This window comes from Capricornis sumatraensis, chromosome 22 (assembly GCF_032405125.1).
Source record: "Capricornis sumatraensis isolate serow.1 chromosome 22, serow.2, whole genome shotgun sequence".
Taxonomy (NCBI): Eukaryota; Metazoa; Chordata; class Mammalia; order Artiodactyla; family Bovidae; genus Capricornis; species Capricornis sumatraensis.
Genome location: NC_091090.1, coordinates 17,171,555 through 17,186,248, shown reverse-complemented (window position 1 = coordinate 17,186,248; position 14,694 = coordinate 17,171,555). Strand labels below are relative to the sequence as shown.

The 14,694-nt window shown below is 39.8% G+C and overlaps 1 protein-coding gene across 2 annotated transcripts in view; it reads left to right on the top strand.

Annotated features, from left to right (window-relative positions):
* BTBD9 (BTB domain containing 9) overlaps positions 1-14,694 on the top strand; it is a 369,881-nt gene that overhangs the window by 118,346 nt on the left and 236,841 nt on the right. Inside the window, exon 7 of one of the 2 annotated variants that reach the window (XM_068960691.1) lies at positions 3,139-3,156. The exons of the other annotated variant lie outside the window; for it this stretch is intronic. Within the exon in view, the coding sequence (XP_068816792.1) occupies positions 3,139-3,156 (18 nt within the window). The remainder of the gene's footprint in view (positions 1-3,138; positions 3,157-14,694) is intronic. 2 annotated transcript variants of the gene reach the window in all.

Here is a 14,694-nt window from a genome sequence, read left to right as displayed (position 1 = left end):
TCTCCAAAGATGACATACAGATGGCTAACAAACACATGAAAAGATGTTCAGCGTTGCTCATTATTAGAGAAATGCAGATCAAAACTACAATGAGATATCACCTCACACCAGTCAGAATGGCAATCATTAAAAAGTCTACAAACAGTAAATGCTGGAGAAGGTGTGGAGAAAAAGAATGCTCTTGCACTGTTGGTGGGAATATAAATTGATAACAGTCACTCTAGAAGATGGTAGGGACATTCCTTAAAAAACTAGGAATAAAACCACCATATGACCCAGCAATCCCACTCCTAGGCATATACCCTGAGGAAACCAACATTGAAAAAGACACATGTATCCCAGTGTTCATTGCAGCACTATTTACAAGAGCTACAATATGGAAGCAACCTAGATGTCCATCGACAGATGAATGGATAAGGAAGTTGTGGTACATACACACAATGGAATATTACTCAGCCATAAAAAGGAATGCATTTGAGTCAGTTCTAATGAGGTGGATGAACCTAGAACCTATTACACAGAGTGAAGTGAGTCAGAAGAGAAAGATAAATATTGTGTTCTAAGGCATATATACAGAATCTAGAAAAATGGTACTGAAGAATTTATTTACAGGGCAGCAATGGAGAAACAGACATGGAGAATAGACTTATGGACATGGGGAGAGGAGGGGAGGAGAGGGTAAGATGTATCGAAGGAGTAACATGGAAATTTACATTACCATATGCAAAATAGATAGCCAACGGGAATTTGCTGTATGGCTCAGGAAACTCAAATAGGGCTCTGTATCAACCTAGAGGGATAGGATATATATATAGCTATGGCTGATTCATGTTGAGGTTTGATAGAAAACAACAAAATTCTGTCAAGCAATGATCCTTCAATAAAAAAATTTAAATAAAAATAATGTCTCTACATATTCACTAATTTTTTACAAAAAGGGAACCAGTGTGGAGGATAAGTGTGGAAATAGGACCTCTATGAGCTGGAAAGATTAATGATACTGTTCTTTACATTGTTTTTTTGCATGACACTTGTGCTGCTTTGGGGGCACTTCATGTGTGGTCATCATCCTTGTATCACACAAATGGAGCTGGCTTCTTCCTTTGCCTCTCTTCTGCATCTCTTTATTGTTGTCATCTTTGAGGAATCTCACACTGCTTGCCACTTTCAAACATTTGAGAAAACACATTTTAAGGCCAGTCGGAGTTAAAAGAAATGGTAGCAGTTGCTAAATGAGACAACTTTTTTTTTTTAATAATCCCTTGTTACTTAAACACCCAGAAAGAAAATGGCAATCATCAATTAGTTCACTTCGAGGTTTATCAGACCTCTTGGTCTGTTTAAGCACTGGGTTAGGAAGGACCATGATCTCCAGAAGCATGTGTCTGCCTTCACAGAGCTACACTTAGGTAAACACAATATACCCACAATACAAGACATTCATTCAGCAGATGTCTGTTAAATTTATGGTTATAACACTGTGTGCCAATTTCTGTGCTAGGTAATGAGGGTGAAAGAAGGAATGAGACAGAGGCTGTGTTTATAGTGTATGGATATATATTAACTCCAGTTTATATCAGGTTCCTTTGGTATAGTACAAAGCAGCCATATAGTTTAGAGTTATCAGGGATCACACATGTGGTTGGAAAATCAGAAAAGAAATCATTTATCATTTATTCAAGCTGGATCTTGAAAAGGTGGGTAGGCTTTCAATAAAGTGAAAGAAGGAGTTAGTGAAACTTGAGTGAGATATTAACAAAAATAAATGATCAAAACAGGGAAACCATTTGCAGGGCCCAAGTGTTATTAGAGAATAAGTGATGGATGAAGCTTCAGCAGTCATCTAGTTTAGTTCTCAGTCTTGAGTGCACCTCACAGTCATCTGGAGAGCTTGTTAAAATGCATATTCCCAGGTACCTTCCCCCTCTGAGTCATGAAACAAAAACAGTGGTCCTAGAGAATGCATTGTTTCCTGAAATCCTATTATTTTCTGTTTAATAATTATCTCAGGTGGTTCTGATTCTGTTTGTACTTGAAATACACTTGGAGAAACACTGACTTGGTCCTGAACATTCAATCACTGCTTAAACTCCTCTCTAAGCATCTAAGTGTTATCCACTCTGCATGAATTGGGACTCTGTCTTCTCCCACTGCCTGGTCTGTCTTTGAATAGCCCTGCTAAGAAAGCTCTTGCCTTTTTTTTTTTTTTTAAAGCTTTTGCTTTTAATTGAGGTGAAATTTCTTCATATGTTCTGTTGCTTTTAGCCCCTCCTGCATAAGGCCACAGAAAACAGTCATAGGCCTTTTCCTAAATGAGAGCCCTTCAAGCATTGGAAGACTCTCTTCTGCGGGCTGAACACATCCAGGTCCTCATTGGTTTGGTTTTGAGTCCTTTCTCTGTTCTGGATGCTTGCCTCTGAATGCATTCCAGTATCTCTGTGACCTTTGTAAAGTGTTGCGCCCAGAACTAAACATTATTACTGCACGGTCTCTGAGTTGTGAGTGAATAGTACCCAAATGAGCCATGTGGTTTTATCAATTATTTCCTCATATGGTCCTCATAAGTATTGTAATGGAAACATGGAGACAAAGGGTTGATTGGAATAACCTTTATGAAGAGCTTATATACCGCTGAGAAAAGGAAGGGACTGGAACTGCTTGTGTGCTTCTTAGTTGATAGCTTCTAAATTAGGGGACATAGAGTGAGGGAGAATACTGTTCTTGTCCCTTTTATCCTCCCGTGCTTAATTTTACCCTCCACCTTGGCTTATAAAAATATGCGTCTCTTATCTTCTTCTCTTATGTTTTTCTCTCTCCCCTTCTCTTTTTTTTCTTTCCTTTACTTGTGTGTTAAAAATTTTGATATGTCAGGTTAGAGAGTTTATCTGAGCATTTATTCCCCCCAGGTTTTTTTGGGTAGGGCAAATGCAGTAGAGTCCTGGAGAATCTGGGCAGCAGAGGCAGGACTTTGGCTGAGGGACAGAGTAAAGTCGGCCGTTTCCACCCCTTGTCTTCCTCTTGTGGGGCCCTTGACACTCCTCTGGTTGCTACAGAACATTCTTAGGCTTGGGCTCTGGGGTTAAGTTAACCAGAGCTGAAGCTGAACAAGCTGAATTTAAATCATAAATCACCTTTTAGAGGGTTGTGTAAATGTAGGTCTCTGGGTCTCTCCTAAAGCTATTGAACCAGGACTGAAGAGTGTTCATGTATCTTCCTGTGGGTTTCATTCTCCAGTGGCTACAGTTTTAACTTGAATTTTTTGAAAATCCACCAACTACTTTGAGTTTACCCCCAGAAAAACTTAACTGTGATTTTTTTCAAGATAAGGCATATTCCTAATATGACAAAGTATATCATATAGCCTTCTTCTAATAAGAGGCTGATGGGTAGGGCAAAGAGAAGGGGGAGATATGTTTTTGTCTTTTTCTGTAGGAAGTCTGGTAATAATTTTTCTTGTTTTGTAATCTTACTTATTCAGAAAAGATGTCTAGTCATTAGTTCCTTTGGGTCAAAGTTCAGTGTGTGACTGGGCAAGATCATACGTTGATGTCCTTGAACTTTTCCACTTTCTTGCCATTTAACAACATGCAGAATTGTTGATGACCACTAGAACACTTGTTTCTTCTCCTGCTGGTATTTTTCTTCTAGAATAAGGATGCCAGTGGGCTTTACATGAACCCAAGCCACTTTCCAAATACTACGAGCGTTTTAGTTTCTTTTTGACTTTGCTGAATAATTTGCAACATCTTTTGTTTGTTGCTTGTTATACCAGATGATTGAAAAGTCCCTTGAGTCTCCTATTTTTCTCATCCCAAAATTGACAGCTGAATCGTGACAAATGGCTATATACACTGACCCAAATTCCTTGTCTCTAATTGATGGGTCATATATACTTCCATTAACAAAGCAGCAGGCCTTTTCGGAGTCTTTACTGCAGCATTTCCTCTTAGTGCTAATTGACTTTTATAGAGCTTGATATATTTTCATTTACTTAAAAAAAAAAAAAACTGTGGTTCTCTTGGCAAAAATTCGAGCAATGACAGTTCTTTTAACGAGTTGTAAAATTGCCATTAATAAAGAAGAAAAATATGAATTACATGGGGAAGAGTTATTGTTGTTGTTGTTTTTTAAACAAGGATTTTTTTTTTTTTTTTTAAGGATAATTCAGTACTCTTGCTTGGCAAATCCCATGGATGGTAGAGCCTGGTAGGCTGCGGTCCATTGGGGTCACTAGGAGTCGGTGACTTCACTTTCACTTTTCACTTTCATGCACTGGAGAAGGAAATGGCAACCCACTCCACTGTTCTTGCCTGGAGAATCCTAGGGACGGGGGAGCCTGGTGGGCTGCCATCTGTGGGGTCGCACAGAGTTGGACACAACTGAAGTGACTTAGCAGCAGCAGCAGCAAGCTTTCTAATTGGCCTGGTGCTCAGGAATTTTTGCCGTCCCTATTTTAATTTGCCTAAATTGGTACGCAGGATTTGACCTACGACTTGTCAGAATGTGTTGGGGAGATTGATTCTGCCCTGCCTAGCTATTTAGTACAGTGAACATTTGCTATGACATCAAACAGATCTGGGTTCATATTCAACTGTGTGACTTTGAGTACTACTCTGAGCCTCAGTTTCCTTATCTGTAACATAAAATGGCTAATACTAGGCCTACCTCATAGAGTCCAGGATTAATTGAAATCATACATGCAAAGATGTGCTCAGTGCCTGGTGTACATGTGGCACTCAGTGAATGCAGGTGTCAGAGGTGAGCAAGAGTGTCCCATGAAGAGTCCACCTCACCGCTTGCTGAGAAGACAGGTAGTAAGCAAATTCTTATAAGAGCAGTCATGAAATGTTGATTACCTAAGCAGTGGGTGAAGAACAGGATGCATTTTTAAGGAGGATGTGTTTCTGTGGTCAGTCTCTGGTGCAGGTTCACTATGACTGAGCATGTTGTGTCTTCTGCTAGATAGACGATGCCCAGGTACCTGATTCATGTGGGTGAGGTCCTCACCATTCAGGTGTCTTGCTTTTGTTTTGCTCTAATGTTCTACCCTTGGCTTCAGTGAGAGCTTTCCTGGGAGGACCAGTAAGTCCTCTGTCAGGTGGGAGAGGAGTTTTATTACTGACATTTAAATATACTTTTTCAACTGCTACCTAGATTGTGTGCTTCTAGAACAGTTTTTCAGTTTTTTTTCCTCTTCAGCAATACACATATATAAATATGTATGTGTATGTATGTCTATATATACACACACATACTTAATAAATTTTATTAGCTGAAAGGCAGCACATGGTCTTTTGTCCCTCCTGATATATCCATCTCACCAGATTATATGGTAACTATGTCAATACAAATGTCTTCTGGAATTATAAATTCCATGCATTCATTTCAAGATCTGCTGATGATAGAATTTATTTCAATATATAGTCATTCAGTGTGCTTTTTCTGTTCAAGTGTGTATATTTAAAGAAAAATAAAAACTTTGATGTGGATAACCCCCAAAGAAGGTTTTTTAAAATATCTAGTTTAAGAAATTTTTTTTAATAGGCCGACACATTCTCACTCCTTCCACATAGATGCAAGACCAGCCTAGACTCAGCTAAAGTGCTTTATGTATTTGCTTTTCAGTTCATAGAGGATATTTGTCTGTAATGTCAGGCCTTCAGTCTCTGTTGGTATTCCTTATGGAGACTTGAATCTATTTTTCTCTGATTAAGTCAGTATAGGAGTGTTGTCCAGTCTTGTTTGGGAAATTGTTTATGTCGCCCTCTGTGTCACAAGGTCCTATAACCACAATCCATTTGCCTGCTAAATAAATATTTGCTTGACATACAAAGCAGAAATCAAGATGATTCTGTCTGGCTTGAGCTCCTTACAATGTTCTGTTTGTTTTTTTTAAAGCCTTGCTACTTCTGTTTCTACATCTCAAGTGAGACTGTTCTGTGTTACTCCCTCCACCTTTCCTTCAGGAAAGGTGCGTCTGTTGCTGAGCAGAGCAGATAGGGTGAAAATTCTGACGGCATCGTATTAGCATGGGTATCTTTTCTCTAGGAACTCACTACTTTTTTCTTTTATACATACAGCAAGACTCTTACTGTATGAGTTCAGGTCTATTACAGACTAAATCCTGCCCCAACAGAAAAACAGAGTCTAACAAAAAAAGCCTGCTCTCCAACCAGCATTATGAAAGGGCCATGGTTTTGTAATATATATTTCTGTACATTCTAATACAGAGAAGCCATTCTTTCTTGCCATGATTTTGCTTGGGCCCTTCAAATAGGAACTTTGGCCTTCTCTGAGGAATTTTGTAGATGAAGCTTCATGCTTAAAGGAGTGTCTGGTTTACCTCTTAGCTATAATTTTGGGCTGTGTGATTGTGTGTCTTATTTTAGTTCATGCCATATGTAAAATTGAACTGTTGATAACATCTACTTCCTAGGTTGTTGTCAGGAATAACAAGACACTACATGGAAATCATTCTGAATAGTATCTGGCATATAGTAAAAACTCAGTAAATGTTAGCTGTTGTTTTCTTCCCTGTATCCCCCAGGATGGACGTGATAGGTTTTCCTCTCTGTAACTCTCTATAACATCTAAGATAGGATTCTCTGTTCAGAAGCCTCTGGCAACCACCTTTTCCCCTAAAAAAATTTGTGAGAATTGGTAAAGAAATGGGGAGGAGCTAGATACATCCAAAGGAACCATTAGCACCCAAGAAAAATGGAAACCAACCTCTAACCTGACCCCTTTAGAGTTGTGGGCAGTGCCACAGCACTTTGGGCCTGGGGTCAGATCACCAAGAGTAATGCTCCCCAAGAGGTTTCTCTTTTACTGTAGTGTTAGTTCTGAGTTCTGTAGAATAGTGGTTTTTAACCCTCAGGGTTATAATTCTCTTTATTGCCTTCATAGGCAGTCACTAAGCTTCTCCACTTCTCCACAGGGTGTTTCTGGGGATCATACGATAAAAAGGATTATAGTTTTCTATAGGAAAAATATGTGTGTAAATTACTTTTCTAATTTAGACCAGCATCAAAAAATTCTAGATTTGGTCAAAGCTGTTGGTAAATTGAAAAAACAAAGCACATCAAATAAAACATTTTTAGGCTCTTGAAATTGCTGAAAGTCATGATTTTGAGGTTGCAGAAGGGCTTATAAATGATCTAGTCTAACCCACTCATTTTACATTTAATAAAGAAGTCCAGAGATGCTGATGGTCTTCAGAATTTATACAGCTAGTTAAGGGAAGAACCAGGAGTGGAACCCAGATCTCCTGGCTCCCTGATCAGTGTTCTATTATATCACATTATCCTTTAAATTTTATAAAATATGCATAAATGTTTGATTAGTATGTGTGGTATGGAGACCCTGATGCACTATAAAGCAGACATTCTACACATTAAACATGTGTCTACTATGCCATAAATTTGACATAACCTAACAGTGATATGTTAGCTATAATATTCAATAAACATATCATTAACACTAATGGTGCTTGTCTTTTTATAATTTAGAAGGGACTTGATGGGAGGAATTTAGATAGCTTGTTCAACAAAGTTTGTCACTTTACAGAAATATTAAGAAAGTCGTCCAGAAGTTTTCCTAGTCTCTTTTAAACTTCTTCCTCCTGTCATACCGCACCCGCAACCTGCCCTTGTCAAGATCACCGATTACGTCTACAGTGCCGAGCCCAGTGGTCTGTTCTGAGTCCCTGTCCGTGTCACCAGTTCCTCCTATCTCCCTGACCTCTAAAATTGAAGTGCCCTGGACTCTGTCCATGACCCTCTGTTCTTCTCTGTTTGTCATACTCACACTCATCCGTGCTTCAGGGATGTAAACCATTTCTAGGCTCCCAAATTTATATATTGAGCCCAGAGTTCTCTGTTGAACTCCAGACTCATAAATTCAGCTGCTCACCTGACACCTTTACTTGAATGTCTAATAGACATCTGAAATGTAACATAAACAAAGTCACAGTCCTGGGCTGGCTGCTAGAATCCCCCTTCCGCAGTCTTTCGTGTTTCAGTAGATAGCAGGTCCATCCTTTGGCTCAGGCCAAAAACCTTGACATCATCTAGTCCGTTAGTGAGTCCTATTAGTTCTACTTTCAGAGTAATTCCTGAACTGATCTTTGCTCACTATTTAGACAGCTCTCACTCCGTAGAGTAGCTCCAAGGCCCCACAGATATGGTGCTCATTACCTCTTGGGCTTTGTTTTTGGGGTTTTTTTGGAGGGGGGGTGCTTTGTTTTTTCCTACTCTTTTCCTCATTTTCTCTACTCCAGCCACACTGACCTCTCTTCTGTCCTTGAACACACAGGTGCTCTTGCCTCAGGACCTTTGAATTTGTTCTTCCCTCTGCTAGGAACTTTTTCCTCCAGATATCTGCATGGCTCATTTCTTTACCCCGAGTCTTCACTCATATGCCATTTTTTTCAGTTAGACCTTCTCTGACTACCCTATTTTGTAAATTGCCAAATGCCTATGTACTTTACTGTTTTGTTTTTTTCCATAGCATTCATCACCACATACTGTGTATGTTTACTAGTTTATTTTGTCTTTTTAAAATTTGTTATATGTTTCCCACTAAAATGAAGCTTCCCAAGATCTAGTACTATATAGGACACAGAGTTGGTGCTCAGTAAACACATTTGGACTATTGAAATAATGAAGGCCCACTCTTCCTTTGTAGGTTTCAGAGGAAAGAATCTGTTTATCTAATTGAGGCTTAAATGACCCAAAGGCTTATTTCCTAGTAGTATTTCTACTTGAAAATATTGTCTTATTGGTAGTTTGTGGGAGATGTTTTGAGTAGTGCTTTTCACTTGCTTTGCTCTGAACTTGTGGCCTGTCATTCTCATAGCCCTGCTGAAGAAGTGGAGTTATATACTAGCCATCTTAGTTCTGAAGGGTTGCTAGCTGCCAGTCTGTACCTTATAGTGAGATATGGTGACCATCATCTCCCTACTTCAACCTTTTCTCTCGGAACACAGGTTTGATACGTACTAACTTGCTCTAGAGTGATGAGACAGTAGTAGCACTCGTGTGTGTTTGGGGGGGGTGGGCCACGCTTGCAGAATCTTAGATCCCCCACCAGAGACTGAACCTAGGCCCTGGCAGTGAAAGCACCAAGTCCTTACACTGGACCTCCAGGGAATTCCTAGTGGTAGCATTCTTAAAGTCATGTCTTTCTACAGTTTTAGAACATCAGGATCAGTGCTGTGGACGTAGGTGAAAATATCTTCCCTTCTCTGTCCCCAGAGACTACTGGGCTTTGAAGCTGGTGGGTTTTGTTTATATTAGAATTTCAGCTCTAACATTCATCCAGCTGTGTGGCTTTGAAAAGATTTCTTAAAATCTGAGACTGGGTCTGACATATCACCCTTTAATGCGGGTTGCTTCCCTTTGCCTTTTCTGCTTCCCTCTTTTCTTTGTATCCCTCTCCAGAGAAGAGACTTGATTGCTTGATTTTTCAAATCTTATATACAGAGATCCCTATTTGAAAACTGTCCCATGCTTTAAATTTGTATTCAGGGTTAATCTTGTACGTTTCAGTATGATCTTTCTCCCTTAATTGTTATTAATGAAACCATCTTCTGTATGTGAACTATGTACTGAACAAAAGCCTAGAATCTTCACTTTACGAGCATTGCAAAGTAAGACAGATATGTCTTGGATATAAGATTAAAGATGACTGCATCAGAAAACATGTGGAAAGAGTAACACAGCTTTCATAGTCCTTCTCAAAATGTCTTTCTTCTTCAAAGAAATAACAGTAAACCCAGAAAAAGACAGATATTATTTTCACACTTCTTTTCAGTGACTAGTAGTAAAAATTAATAACAATGGGAAAAGAACATGAATCCAAATAAGATATTTGCATATTTCTATATTTCTTCTTCTTCAAGCTGTTGGGAGCTGACAAATACAACGGTTGATAAACCTCAGAGTCTCGAAACCAGGGGCAAGATAACTGATTAGAACCCCCTTCCCTCTTGTAAGGAGTGACTAGTTGCTGTCACCCTCCCACGGCTACTCTAGGGCAGTGGGGCACATCCAGGGGCACCTTGTCATTAATGTCCTTGTTCTTCCCCCTTTATCTTTGTGTCACCATGACCTTTCAGTCTTAAAACATACACAGGTTGTCATTATAGACTCTGCATTTATATACTCCTAGTCCTTAAACCTTGGATTTATTGTAATTTGTTTTAACTGATACATTACTGTGGTATACATTATCAGCTGTATGATGTACTATCGTTTTTTAAAATTTTAATTTATTTTAGACTGTGCTGGGTCTTGGTTGCTGCTTATACTTTTCTCTAGTTGTGCGAGCAGGGGTTACTCCTTGTTGAAGTGTGTAGGCTTCTCATTGTGGTGGCTTCTCTTGTTGCAGAGCACGGGCTCCAGGACACGTGGGTTTCAGAAGTTGCGGCACGTGGGCTCAGTAGTTGCAGCTCCTTGGCTCTAGGGCACAGGCTTAATAGTTGTGGCACGTGGACTTAGTTGCTTCATGGCATGTGGGAGCAAATCACTGATCAGGGATCGAACCCACTTCCCCCCCATTGGCAGGTGAACTGTTTACCACTGAGCCACTAGGGAAGCTCCCATCAGCTGCTTTTGATGCCATGTTTGAGTCTGCATCTTTAGGAGGATAGAAGAAACTGGCATGCTTTAGGTATCATAGGAAGTTAAGAGAAAAGCTAGATGCTTGAGGAGGGTGCCACATGTGTATTCCTATGACTGCAGCTATCGCTGTAGACTTATAATTCATAGCACTTCCTGTTTATAGCTACTGCAAGGGGTTCACTCTGTGACTTGAATAATGCCAACAGCTGACTCTCACAGAGAGGTTTTGGTTCTTGCCAAGGGCAGAGTACAGGGCTAGGGAGCAAGGCATACAAAACTGTCTTGCTCGCTTTTCTTAAGTGAAAACTCCATGAATGAAAATGTTGATGTTAAAATATATACAAATTAGAATTTGGATGGCTATTGCCTCATTAGTTTCATTTATAAGATTCTGTAGCCTTTCCTTGAAGTCTTGGACGGTAAAATATTAGCGGGGTGGGGGATGAGTGGGAGATTTGGATTAAGGTGGAAAATTGGAGTTTGTCTTTTTGAATGTTCCTCACTCTGCTACTTCTGGTAGCTATAGCAGGAATCCTTAACTCTTAGCTTCATTTTTTTAAACCTTTTAATAAAATTGAGTCTCTTATTTATCTACTTTTTAATCTTATTTCTCAGTACTAGGAAGAGATTCTGTATAACTTTCAGGTTTAAGATATCTAAAAGATGTGTGGCATTAAATGATTTTGTTCCAAATTGTTAACTTTATAATTGGAATGTTAATATTGAAAGTTCTCTTAGATTTGTGTTTTTAACAGAATATTCTTATGCCTCAATGTCTTATTAGAAAGACAGAGATCTATGGGGTGCTTCTGTTCTAAAGGTCAGTTGTTTTTGTTTGTTACAGTGTTCAAGATTTTTTTCTTTCTGTAAGATAAAATTTAGCAATCTTCTGTGTCTCATTCTTGTTAAAGGCTTAGAGGAAAACTGAACAACCTGAGTGTTTGTCTGGGCTCACAGAGAGCCAAAGGAACATATCTCTTGGGTTGTAACAAAACAAGTCAAACCTGTATTAAGCATTATATGTATTCCTAGAAACTGTGGGACACAGAATTAAAGCATATTTCCTATTCTCTGAGAGTTTTCTATGTAGATGTGTAGATATTGTTTCTATGTGTTAGTTGCTCAGTCATGTCCAACTCTATGACCCCATGGACTGTAGCCCACCAGGCTCCTCTGTCTGTGGGATTCTCCAGACAAGAATACTGGAGTGGGTTGCCGTTGCCTTCTCCAGAGGATCTTCCTGACCCAGTTATTGAACCCAGGTCTCCCACATTGCCTCTATATCCTTATCTTTTATCTATATTGTGTTATCTGTATATCTGTATCTATCTATACATACACACATATGCATATATACATCCATGAAACAACTGAAATGAAATTTGATGTGTAATCACACGCTGTCTCAATACAGACTATTACTAGAGAGAGTTCTTTGAATTTGGATGCACTCATTGTGCTTGAGTGCCAAGTACTCTCTGTTCCAGTTACTGAGGATACACAGCAGTGAACCAACAGAGATGGTCCCCGTTATTGTGGAGCATATATTTTCTGGTGGAGGAAAGACAGACAATACAAGTAAATATGACAGTTTCATATATGAACACTGCAAGAAAATATTGGTAAAACATGGTAGAGAAGTGGGAAACTTTAAATTGGGTAGTCAGAGAAGATAAAATTTGAGCTGAGGCTTGAGTGACAGGAAGGGATCAGTAAGTAATAATCTCAGGGTGAGGCATTTCAGGCAGGAGTACCTTTGAAAAGTCACAATATTAGGATGAGCTCGGTGTGTTCAGAACCAGAAAGAAGGCCATGTGGCGAAAGGGAGGGTGGTAGTACGTGAAGTTGGAGATATGGCAAGTTGTCCGCCCGATCATGCAGAGTCCCAGAGTGAGATGGATGGCTATTAGAATATTTTAAAGACCCCTCCCCCCAAAAGTTTTTTCTTTTGTTGTAGTGGACATAGAGACAAGAGTAGAAGCAGAGAGACCGTAGCCTGGAGGAGAAGTGATGGCAGTGGGGCCTTGGGTGCTAGTTATGGAAATAGAATGCTCTGACTATCTGATTCAAGATATATTCAGAATTCGTTAATAGAGTAGATACAGAGAAGGGAGAAGAGAAGTTTTTGGTTTGAGCATGTGGATAAATGATAATGAGAAGGATGATGGGGAGAAGCAGGTTTGAAGAATGGAAATCAGGAGGTTTTGTTTTAGTCAAGTTGATTTTGAAATATGTGGTTCTGACACTTTCTAGTTGTGATGGCTATTGAACAAATGGTTTCAGTGTCCTCATCTGTAAAATGGTGATGGTAACCAAACCTATGCCATATGACTGATGTAAAATTTTAATTAATTAATATCCCTGAGGCACTTAAAATAGGATTCAGTTCAGCTCAGTTCAGTCACTCAGTCGTGTCCGACTCTTTCTGACCCCATGAACTGCAGCACGCCAGGCCTCCCTGTCCATCACCAACTCCTGGAGTCCACCCACACCCATGTCCATTGTGTCGGTGATGCCACCCCACTATCTCATCCTCTATCGTCCTCTTCTCCTCCTGCCCTCAATCTTTCCCAGCATCAGGGTCTTTTCCAATGAGTCAGCTCTTCGCATGAGGTGACCAAAGTACTGGAGTTTCAGCTTTAGCATCATTCCTTCCAAAGAACACCCAGGACTGATCTCCTTTAGAATGGACTGGTTGGATCTCCTTGCAGTCCAAGGGACTCTCAAGAGTCTTCTCCAACACCACAGTTCAAAAGCATCAATTCTTTGGCACTCAGCTTTCTTCACAATCCAAATCTCACATCCATACATGACCACTGGAAAAACCATAGCCTTGACTAGATGGACCTTTGTTGATAAAGTAATGTCTCTGCTTTTTAATATGCTATCTAGGTTGGTTGTAGCTTGCCTTCCAAGGAGTAAGTGTCTTTTAATTTCATGGCTGCAGTAAACATCTGCAATGATTTTGGAGCCCAGAAAAATAAAGTCAGCCACTGTTTCTACTGTTTCCCCATCTATTTGCCATGAAGTGATGGGACCAGATGTCATGATGTTAGTTTCCTGAATGTAGAGCTTTAAGCCAACTTTTTCACTCTCCTCTTTCACTTTCATCAAGAGGCTCTTTAGTTCTTCTTCGCTTTCTGCCATAAGGGTGGTGTCATCTGCATATCTGAGGTTATTGTTATTTCTCCTGGCAATCTTGATTCCAGATTGTGCTTCTTCAGCCCAGCGTTTCTCATGATGTACTCTGCGTATAAGTTAAATAAGCAGGGTGACAATATACAGCCTTGACGTACTCCTTTTCCTATTTGGAACCAGTCTGTTGTTCCATGTCCATTTCTAACTGTTGCTTCCTGACCTGCATATAGGTTTCTTAAGAGGCTGGTCAGGTGGTCTGGTATGCCCATCTCTCTCAGGATTGGATACACACTAATTTCTCAGTCAGTGTTAGTTAGCTATTGCTACTGTTGCTGCTGCTGCTTCAGTCATGTCCAACTCTCTGTGACCCCATGGACTGTAGGCCGCCACGCTCCTCTGTCCATGGGATTCCCCAGGCAAGAATACTAGAATGAGTTTCCATTCCCTTCTCCAGGGATCTTCCCATCTGAGGAATTGAACCAGGGTCTTGCAGGCAGATTCTTTACCGCTGAGCCATCAGGGAAACTGTTATTAATATTATTATCAATAATATTAGTAATAGTATATATCCAAGTGAGATTTTGAATACGTAATGGGATATATAAGTCTGGAGCTCAGGATAGAAGCAAGGATTAGATATTAACTTTGATAGTTACAAGCATATTGGTGGATATATAAAACCATTGGACTAGATGAGGCTGCTGATGGAGAGAGGGGGAAGGAAGGGTAGAAACTGAAGAATGGGCCCTCTGGTATTTAGAGGTCAAGAAGAGGCTGAGTCTGCAGAGAACAAAGAAGGAGCTGTTGAGACTGGAGAGAAACCTGAAGAGTGTGGCATCTTGGAAGCAAAGTATAGAAAACATTAAAAGAGGAAAAGTTGACTATACCAAATGATGCTGAAAGTAAAATAGGAGTAAAAAGGAGGACAAACCTG